Source organism: Petromyzon marinus, chromosome 61 (genome assembly GCF_048934315.1).
Source record: "Petromyzon marinus isolate PM22_M1 ecotype Great Lakes invasive population chromosome 61, UKy_Petmar_22M1.pri1.0, whole genome shotgun sequence".
Taxonomy (NCBI): domain Eukaryota; kingdom Metazoa; phylum Chordata; class Hyperoartia; order Petromyzontiformes; family Petromyzontidae; genus Petromyzon; species Petromyzon marinus.
The window spans coordinates 8,699,806-8,710,812 of record NC_133727.1 but is presented as its reverse complement, the minus strand read 5'-3'; the positions used below and the strand labels follow the sequence as shown (position 1 = coordinate 8,710,812).

The 11,007-nt window shown below is 46.6% G+C and overlaps 1 protein-coding gene across 2 annotated transcripts; it reads left to right on the top strand.

The window, feature by feature from the left end:
- The first annotated feature begins 932 nt into the window (after positions 1-932).
- Positions 933-10,115, top strand: LOC142906006 (exosome complex exonuclease RRP44-like). Of its 2 annotated transcripts, none has more exons than XM_076053374.1 (3): positions 933-1,056; positions 8,907-8,977; positions 9,624-10,115. In XM_076053374.1, the coding sequence occupies exons 1-3, from the start codon at positions 1,023-1,025 to the stop codon at positions 9,798-9,800; spliced, it is 282 nt and encodes a 93-aa protein (XP_075909489.1). In that variant the 5' UTR covers positions 933-1,022; the 3' UTR covers positions 9,801-10,115. The 2 variants fall into 2 exon arrangements, with proteins under 2 accessions (XP_075909489.1, XP_075909488.1); XM_076053373.1 differs by having other exon boundaries at positions 933-1,073.
- Positions 10,116-11,007: the final 892 nt, after the last annotated feature.

Sequence of the window (11,007 nt, the reverse complement as noted above, 5' to 3'; positions counted from 1 at the left end):
TTACCTGAAAGAACCAAGAATATAGTAACGATTGTACCCTGGTCGCCACGGATGAAGAGGCCGAGCGGGCTCGGTTCAACTGTTGCCAGGTACCTCCACCACTCAGCTCGCAGCACACACACACACACAGTGTCCACTATGTAAAAATCAGGCTAAACTAAACCTTTCTAGAAGTTACTAAAATAATGCTATAAAAACAATGCAACAGTGATCATAAGAAATGTGATTGAAAGTTAACAATAGCGACATATATAACATATATTACTAAACCTAGCATCCTTCGCTAGCTGCTTGAGTCAATCCATAATAGCAGGAGTAACAATTATGTATGTTGATTAACTGCGAATAACCCAATCAATAACAGATATCCATTGTAATTTACATCAATACATTACCCCCCCCCCCCCGTCTTCGTATCGGATCTGCTTACAAGCGACGACGTCACATTTATCCCCCGTCTACGTCTATTAAAGACCGAAACAGGGGAAGGATTTCACCACAACTCTGGCTGTCACCTGACGAGGCGGGTTGTTGTTGTAGTTACAGGCGAAACGCCACGGTACTTGAATTGTAAATGTTGTGGGTTTACTCTCCAACACACCCATGTGCTGAAATAGTCACTAATTGGCATGCTTTGTTTACGTGACAAACTTGACTAAGATTTACGAGATCTAACCCAAACAAACAAAAACACCCTCTAATAAGTAAATATTTGTATTAATTCCACGAATGGACCTTGGCCTGGGACTGTGGGGATTGAGAAGTTATGGATGCAGCTTCTGTTTGTGCTGCCATCAGAATGACCAACAAATAAATAAATAATACGCGCGGATTGGTGACTACAGTACTAGACCCCCAGTGCTTTTATTTTTGAAAGGGAATGTGCTTTGTGGTTGCTTTATTGCGCGTGTGTACGTACTGTGTAACACTTGTTTGAACGCAGGTGATGGGGTTGTCCATGTTGGGTGTCATTACAGCCAAAAACAAGCAGCAGTACGAAGACCAGGACGCCGTGGCCGACCATGAGGACGGAAATTGGCCTCGCCCGGTCACAACGTACGACAGCAGTACAGGTTTCACTCCACACATGCACACACCTACGAGTTTCCCACTACAGAGGCGAAGATCCCCCATATAGCCTTAACAGACTGTTGTGGCAAGTGCTGTTCGCAAGCACCAATGAAGGTCGGCATGGTATACCAGTAGGTGGCCAACACCACACCCGGCCGCCTTTGTCTCCCAAGTGGTGACGTATTAAACACACCGCTCCAGGTATTCATTTGAGGTTGAATCGACCCAGGACCAGTTCAGATAAATAATCGTTATTGGTGTTGGCCATGAGCGGGACTCCAACTCGCATGTTTGCGGGGTTCGGAGCGTAGCGTACTATCCACTGCGTCACTGCTACCCTCACATAACGCACACAGAAACAACATACACACACAGGGACCCACATGCACGGACACACAGGGGCCTGCTCAACATTGAAATGTGCAGCCCTTGTGTGGCAGCCTGCGTTGAATTTGGGCGTTCATCTCGTCACCCATACAAAAGGTCTCGACACAATCAATGGCAGTCCCCCTTGCCCTGCCTGGCACGCACATCGGGCCAGTCACCCCACGCACAGCGCACACAACGTGCGCGTCGCGTATGCCAAATCAAGAGTCGTCCCCGAGTGTCCGGCAAATTGGACCGACTATCCTGGGCCCCGCGCTTCGGGGGAGGCCCCACGTGTAGACATCAGTGTCACATGTAATGCTTCCGGTTTAGTTTGAAGGCATCGGGGGGGGGGCCCACGCACCCCCAATGGACGGCCCTGGTCAAAGCACACGGCAGCGCGGAGCACGCGCGTCACGTGCACGGGCCACGTGCGTCACGGGTACGTGACATCTACAAGGCAAGCAGCTGCATCGCGTGGTCATCACTTGTAAGGCATGCCCTTTGTGCATGGGACGTGCGTAGTGTGTGCAACACGTGGCACATGTATGTCACACATGCGCATCGCAATGTGATGTCATGTGTACGTGGACATTTGAATCGCATGTAGCTGTCTGGTGGGCAGGACGGATCTACGCGTGGGCAAGTAAGGGGGTGGCTGAGTAAGACTGATACGGAGACACGTCAAGCCACACATTCACCACACACTCACCGGCACACTCACACACACCACATTCACCGCACACTCACTTACTGGCACACTCGCACACTGGCACACTGGCACTCATTGCACACTCACACACCGCACACTCACCACGCACTCACTTACCGGCACACTGACTGCACATTCACACACACTCACCGCTCTCACCACGCACTCACCGGCACACTGACTGCACATTCACACACACTCACTTACCAACACTCTGACTGCACACTCACACACACCGCACTCACACCGCATTCACACACATTCACACACACTCACACCGCACTCATTCACTCACACACAAAAGACAAAGATCCCCCGTATAGCCTTAACAGACTGTAGGGGCAAGTGCTGTTAGCGAGCACCTATGAAGGCCGGAACGGTACACGAGGGGGTGGGTGGCCAGCACCACGCCCGACCGCCTTTGTCTCCCTAGTGGCAATGTTTACACACAGCACCAGGTACTCATTTGAGGCTGAGTCGACCTAGGGGAGGCCCGGGACCGGTTCAGATAATCGTCACTGGTGTTGGTTGTGAGCGGGAATCGAACCCGGGTCACCAGGTTCATAGCGCAGCGCGCTAACCGCTACACTATCGCTCCCCACACTCACTCACACACACTCACACAAATTTACACACACTCACCGCACACTCACACACACTCACACTCACCGGCACACTCGTGTGCAAGCACACTAGTGAGCTTCCACAAAATGTGCTGCACATTAGTGAGGCCACACACCAGCAGGTTTACACATCAGTGAGCTTACACACTAGTGTACACACACACAGTCGTAAGCTTACAGATTAGATAGCGTACACACCAGCTCACCGGTGAGGTGAGCTACACACTGGTGAGTTAACACACCCACCTGTTTACGTGCGCAAAGCTCTTAACCCTAAACCTAACATATCCCAAATGTCATGGCTAAAGTTATTTTACACACGCACGTGCATACACGCATGCGCATATGAAGGCACGCATGCACACATAAGTGCACACAAACACACATGCACGCACATGTTTAAACATATACAATTCCATGGCGTTGGACTTGAGACTCCCAGAAGTGGAATCAGGACTCCTGAGTGTGCGATATAGCTCAGTGGGCCTTTCTTGGTAAAATTGAAATAATTAATTTAGTTTCAGGATGTAGGGTTCTGAAGATATTTCATCTTTCAGTCCTTTCTGACCGTTTGAGTGTGGGTGAGTGAGTGACAACTACTTATGCATTTTTTGTTATTACAAATACAAGCATTTCCAGCTATTGACATGAAATGTATTAACTCTGGAAGATGATGGTGATACAGGTGGTGGGTAGCGGTAGTGTAGCGTTTAGCACGCTGCGCAACGAACCCGGCGACCCGAGTTAAATTCTCGCTCATGCCCAACGCAGGTAACGACTCTCTGAACCGGTCATGGGCCTCCCCTAGGTCGACTCAGCCTCAAATGAGTACCTGGTGTGGTGTAAACATCACTACTGGGGAGACAAAGGCGGCCGGGCGTGGTGTTGGCCACCCACCCCTCGTGTGCCATGCTGGCCTTCACATGTACTCGCTAACAGCACTTGCCCCAACAGTCTATTTGGGCTATACTGGGAGTCTTTGCTTTGGTGGTGATTATACAGATGGTGATTGAGTATACAGATTGATAGGATGATGATAATGATACATTTGGTGGTGATGATGGGACTGTAAGAGTGGTCCTTGAAGATATTTACTGTGTAATATTAAGACACACTAATATAAAATTTAATCATTAAAGCAATATTTAAGATTTGTAATTTCTGTTGAAAGGATGTGCTTATAATGGTCACGTATATTTGTACGTGGTTGTGCATGAATGCACGTGTATTTTATTTTCTGTATTAGGTGCTTGACGACACCACTTGGCCCAACAGTCTATATTGGTTGTACAGGAAATCTTTGTGTTTTGATTTACGAATGTTCCATTCACGAAATTTAGTGAAAACGAAATTGGCAAATTAAGGATACTTTTCGACTTACGAAATAGAATTTCAGCGGAAACAATATATCACATGGCACGCGCCATGAGATCATCAAGCAAGAAGCTGTCATCCATCCAGGACAGTGTCACGGTATCCCCATAGCGCAAAAGTAATGCCTCGTCACCTCTCCAGTCATTCCAACATGCAGATCTTTTGGTGAGTTCCTTGAAGATGTTAATTATTTTTGTTTTAAATTGATTATTATTCAACCGTTGTAATATTTGTTCTTTATTATTTTTTGCATTGTGAAATATTGGTGTTTATTTTGGGTTTATAGTAGAAATGACTGTCTGAAACACATCGCAAGTTTTTCGTATTCAATTAAAGGGAAAAGCCATTCCGATTTACGACATTTTGTTTTACGTGCGTTTTTAGAAGAACGCATCCCTTTCGTAAGTAGAGGCATACATGTACAGGAATCCATTGCCAACCGCGAATTTACCAACCACGAGATTTTAGTAAACACGGATTGACTACTGGACACCTGTTTACTAATCACGAGCATCTCGCTTTGAGTATTCGCGAGTCGCGCCGAGTCGTGAAATCAAAACAACACGATGTACCTTATGGGGGGGGGGGGGGGGTTCTTGTATTTGTTCTTGTATTTGCACGAGCTGTTGTTTGTTTATGTTACCGATGTTTACGGGGAGCGTTAGTGCAGCGGGTTAGCGAGCTGTACTATGAAGCCATAAATCCTGGTATAATTCCTGCTCATGGCCAACACCAGTGGCAATAATCTGAACCATTCCTGGACCTACCCTCGGCCTCAAATGAGTGTTTGGTGCATTGTGAAAACATCAGCACTGGCAGAGACAAACCCCGTATGCTGTGCTGGCCTGCATAAGTGCTCATAACGGCACTTACCCAACATGGTGGGATCTTAGTCTTGGCGTGTAAGTGAGAGTTTGTGGACTTTGCATGTTCTTCCCCTGTTGTGCACGCGTTTTCTCAGGGTTCTCAGCTTTAAAAAAAGAACGACCAATTCTAACAGTGAGATTTTACTTGCAAATTACTTAATCAGGGATTACACGCCGTGGCAACATCGCCCCCTTCTGTGAAAGCTGGACAGGACCCACCTGCAAAAGAGTGAGACTTCCCTGAATAAACAAATGTAGCAATGTAATCTTTGAAATAATAAAAAAACTTCACCCCTAGAGTGGACAAGGTAGCGAGGGCGATCCTAGCAAGTGAGGGAGCTGTGCTCGGACGGAACGGACGACGGCTCCCAGCCGACCTCTTCGCCTTTGTCGATCTTGTCATCGTTGGAGGCCGGTCTCAGCTCTGCGAGGATCGCCTCAAACGTGGGGCGCTCTAACGGCGCGTGGCTCCAGCAGCGGTGCATCACCTTGCGGCTGTGGGGCGAGGGGAGGGTGCGGTGAGGGTGCGAGGAAGGCGAATCGCGCACAAGCTCGGACTGCGCTTTCACCTCTTCCAGTGTGCGTTCGTTCTCAGAATGGTTGAATGAGTGCCGATGATGTTAATGACGTCACAGAGGGGGATGAAGGGGGTCAGGTGGCGAGGGGGGTGAGGGGGGGGGTGAGTAGGTAGAGGGTCATGAAGGCATAAAATATCTACAGTATGGATTCACACAGCGGCGTCTAAATACCACTGCATCTCCATACGTAGTGCAGAAACACTGGTCATGTTTATCTTGTAGAGAGAGAAGCAGTCTGTGGGTCTCTACAGTGAGGGAAAAAAGTATTTGATCCCCTGCTGATTTTGTACGTTTGCCCACTGACAAAGAAATTATCAGTCTATCATTTTAGTGGGAGGTTTATTTGAACAGTGAGAGACAGAATAACAACAAAAAAATCCATAAAAACGCATGTCAAAAAATGTTATAAATTTATTTGCATTTTAATGAGGGAAATAAGTATTTGACCCCTCTGCAAAACATGACTTAGTACTTGGTGGCAAAACCCTTGTTGGCAATCACAGAGGTCAGACGTTTCTTGTAGTTGACCACCAGGTTTGCACACATCTCAGGAGGGATTTTGTCCCACTCCTCTTTGCAGATCTTCTCCAAGTCATTAAGGTTTCGAGGCTGACGTTTGGCAACTCGAACCTTCATTTCCCTCCATAGATTTTCTATGGGATTAAGGTCTGGAGACTGGCTAGGCCACTCCAGGACGTTAATGTGCTTCTTCTTGAGCCACTCCTTTGTTGGCTTGGCCGTGTGTTTTTGGTTATTGTCATGCTGGAATACCCATCCACGAACTATTTTCAATGCCCTGGCTGAGGGAAGGAGGTTCTCACCCAAGATTTGACGGTACATGGCCCCGTCCATCGTCCCTTTGATGCGGTGAAGTTGTCCTGTCCCCTTAGCAGAAAAACACCCCCAAAGCATAATGTTTCCACCTCCATGCTTGACGGTGGGGATGGTGTTCTTGGGGTCATTGACAGCTGCCTTGAGATCATTGACAAGATCCTCCCGTGTAGTTCTGGGCTGATTCCTCACCGTTCTCATGATCATTGCAACTCCACGAGGTGAGATCTTGCATGGAGCCCCAGGCCGAGGGAGATTGACAGTTCTTTTGTGCTTCTTCCATGATGCGAATAATCGCACCAACTGTTGTCACCTTCTCACCAAGCTGCTTGGCAATGGTCTTGTAGCCCATTCCAGCCTTGTGTAGGTCTCAAATCTTGTCCCTGACATCCTTGGAGAGTTCTTTGGTCTTGGCCATGGTGAACAGTTTGGAATCTGATTGATTGCTTCTGTGGACAGGTGTCTTTTATACAGGTAGCAAGCTGAGATTAGGAGCACTCACTTTAAGAGTGTGCTCCTAATCTCAGCTCGTTACCTGTATAAAAGACACCTGGGAGCCATAAATCTTGCTGATTGAGAGGGGGTCAAATACTTATTTCCCTCATTAAAATGCAACTCAATTGATAACATTTTTGACATGCGTTTTTCTCAATTTTTTTGTTGTTATTCTGTCTCTCACTGTTCAAATAAACCTACCATTAAAATTATAGACTGATCATTTCTTTGTCAGTGGGCAAACGTACAAAATCAGCAGGGGATCGAATACTTTTTCCCTCATTGTATGTGAGGAGTCTGTGGGTCGCAACAGCACGTACGGCTGGAAGTAGGACATTCCAGACTAAGAGGGTTCATAATGGCCGTGTCAACGAGACTGAACCAGCCAGCACAACTCACTGCCAATAACACATCACGTAATTCACCCTTAAGCAATTGTTCAATCAATTAATTGAATCACTACAATTAAAATCAAAGAATATCCCAGAACAAACACTTTGCACTCTCCTCCGTCAGCCACCTGCATCCACAATAGAAACGCATCAATCCAGCAGTGGATAAAACCTGGTGTGGGAGGTATGGGGGGGCGGCTTACACTTGCGGTGGACAGCAGGGGGGTGGCTGCATGCAGTAGCCATCGCAGATCAACCGGTAGAACTTGTCATCGACTGCCATGCGCCAGGGTAAGGGGCCTCTCCTACACCCACACACGTCACACCGAGGAGCACGCACGTCACACCAAGGAGCACGCACATCACACACCGAGCAGGTTGCACAGGTCTCCTTTATCAAGACAAACGTGGAGCAGATTACAACTACAACTCTTCTACGCCTGTCACAATGCCCCCCTCTCCCCCCCCCCCCAGTTTATGGGGGGGCGCGGGCCTCACTCCCCCCTTCGCGTCAGCCCCTACTAATAAATGGTCCGGTTGCATTGTGAATGCACCACTCGAATGACGTGCAGTCCCGTGGCGCACTGTAACGGGCTCGTGATTTACTTAATAAAATTCAACGTAAAAAAATAAAAACGATCCCAAGACATTATTTAAAATAAAGTATGGCCATCGTGTGTCAGCATCACAGGCGAAAATTGGCATGTAAAAAAAAACTTCACTGCGACTCACTCAATTGGGATTGCTCGCAGCAAACAGCACTTGACCTGCTTGCAGGTTAGGTGCTGAATAACCGTGTGTCACACAGAGAACAGTTGCCACTGAAGGTGCCCTTTTCAAATGCTTGAGATGAGATGTGATTATCGCGTGTAAATGTGCACACTAAAATAAAAAAAAATCATAATTCTAAGCGAACTATTATCGTTTCAGGTGGCAGGGTGGTGCAGCGGTGATCTTTGACCCTCGCAACAAGAAGGGCCTTGGTTAATTATCCGACTGGCACTTTATGGAGTTTTCTACGTTCTCCCCTTTGTTCTGTATGGGTTATCCAGTTTGCTCACATAGCTTGAAAACACACAATCACAATGTAACTGGGTATTGGCCAAGCATCCCAATGCTAAAGTTACCTGCAAATTACTTCATTGGGATGACACTCGGCAGCAGAGCCGGATGATGGCATTGCTGGGGCCCTATGCCATTGTCAAGTTTAAGAGGCCCCTTCTATGAATGCCTGTATATACATCTGGGGTTATGTGTTTCCTCTCTCTCGTAAATTTAGCTCTTCTGTACCTGATGATGGCTGCTTGTGTTGCAACCGAAACGTCGTACGCTATTATGTTATTTTATTATTTCTTATTTATACGTGACTTTACCGAAAAAAAACATAGAGTAATTCCTGCAGTCACGAAAGCTTTGAATCAAGTCTGTAGTGCCTCTTGTTAAACAGTGCTTCAGTTAAACAGGAACATTAATAAATCCAGCAGGCATGACTTGAAAAGTAACAAATTAACATTTTGGGTGGCACTCTAAATCGTCCGGTAAATCGTGTCGCCAATTATAATTTCTGCGTTTATCTGCGCGTGTCTGTGTACCCCCAGTGGAGGAATACGTGCACAGCTTGCTGGACAACCGTGAGTTGATTGACCGTCTGGCACTGGTCTTGGAGCAGGTGAGACTCCGTATGCGTGCATCAGCTCTGCCCCCCCCTCATATTTATGGTGCGGGCCTGTACCCTTGTCCGACCCCTCACTTCCGCGTTGCATCCAGCTGCCTCACTGAAGAAAGGGACACTTGCCTTCCACTGAGTACGACGTTTCGCTGGTCGTAATCGCCAGGGAAACGATATACTCGATTTGTAAGTGTTGTGGATTTACTCTCCAATACACTGGCGTGCTGCAGTAGTAACTAATTGACACGTTTTGTTTTACGTAACAAACCTTATTAATTGGCTGTACCGGGTTAACTACACACATTTACGCGCTCTTACCCAAAAAAAACATTATTATGGATAATATTGGTCGCAAAAGAATACGTGTTAAACGACTCCCTTTTAGAACGTCTCATCCTCACGAGCAATGGTCAATCAAATAAATCCTTGATTTATAACGTGGAATATTTAGCAAAAAGCAGAGATGGAAGGGTGAAACTCTAGAGGTAGCTCTATGATATCCGCTTTTGTGGAACGTTCTCTAACACGGATGGCCGTACTGCTCAGAGATAAATCAGACTGGATCCTTCGTCTCGTTACGTGATGGCGGTTGCAAAATTGTTGTTGACGCGTGCATGTGCCGTGCGTGTGCTGTGTACGTGTGCAGGATGTGGTGGAGTCCCGGGTAATCTTCCCCGAACATCTCCCGCTGTCCCAGCTGCAGCAACGTGTGCGCTCTGGCCGGTTTGTCCAGGGAACCTTCCTTGCGAGTCGTGAGAATTACCTGGAGGGGATTCTGAGTGTGCGAGGGGACGGTGACAGTGATAAAGAGGTACACGTTTGACAAGCCTGCGTCTGGAAGGAACAATGCTGTTCGATCGTATCTGTGTGAGTTTTAAAAACAAATTTATAATGAAGCAGTGGCATAGCGTTCTTGGCATGAGCAGTAGCTCTTAACCTTTAATGCAAGGCTGCAGTAAAGGTTAAGAGCTACTGGGCTAAAATATTTGTATTTTGAACGTCTTTTGCACCCTACGTAGGTGTCGTAGCCTGGCTCCTGCCCCTCCGGCCTGTGGGTCCTGGTGCAGTTGCACTGCCTGCACACTCGATAGCTACGCCACCACAACCACAGTATATACGCTAATTGTGACTACTTTAATAATAAGGTTTTTCACTTTTTTTCTGGCAACAAAACTGAAACCTTTTACAAGGAATCATGTGTGCATTAACCACGATACTTGTGGTCAAAATGCAAACAAAAAACACACTGATAATATATGCATTGTCCTTGAGACTGATTGGTCCACACCAGGGATGGCTTTCTTTTGAGCCTCGACCCAATTGGTGCGAGACCAGAGGACGCCAAAAGGCGTACGCATATATTGCAAATATTATCAGTGTGTTTTTGTTTGCATTTTCACCACAAGTATTGTGGTTAATGCACACATGATTCCTTGTAAAAGGTTTCAGTTTTGTTGCCAGAAAAAAGGGGAAAAACCCTATTATATTTTGGTACTGGCAAAGGAGGTCTAATGATGGTTGTGACTACTTTGTTAACAAAATGAGTGGTCTATTTCCACCTCCAAAATGTACCGTTAAATAACAATTAGGTACATTGGCCCTTTGTTGGAAAAAAAACTCAGTCCAGAAATTGTCCTGCTTGAACATATGTTACTGAAAAACATTGGTTTCAGAAGAGTCATGGGCTCATTGTCCTACATTTTAAATTGTTTATTCGTGGTATTAAAACTTTTGTACAGTAAAACCTTGGATTGCGAGCATAATTCGTTCCGGAAACGTGTTTGCAATCCAAAGCACTCGTATATCAAAGCACTCGTATATCAGTTGTGATCACGTGACGCTCGGCAGTACAAAGCTGCTCGTATTGCAAGACCCTCGCTCGTTTATCAAATTAATATTTATTAAAAATTTTGCTCGTCTTGTAAAACACTCGCAGACCAAGTTACTCGCAATCCAAGGTTTTACTGTATATGCTGCTCTCTAACAGCACTTGGCCCAGCGGTCTGTTAAGTCTATACGGGGGATCTTTT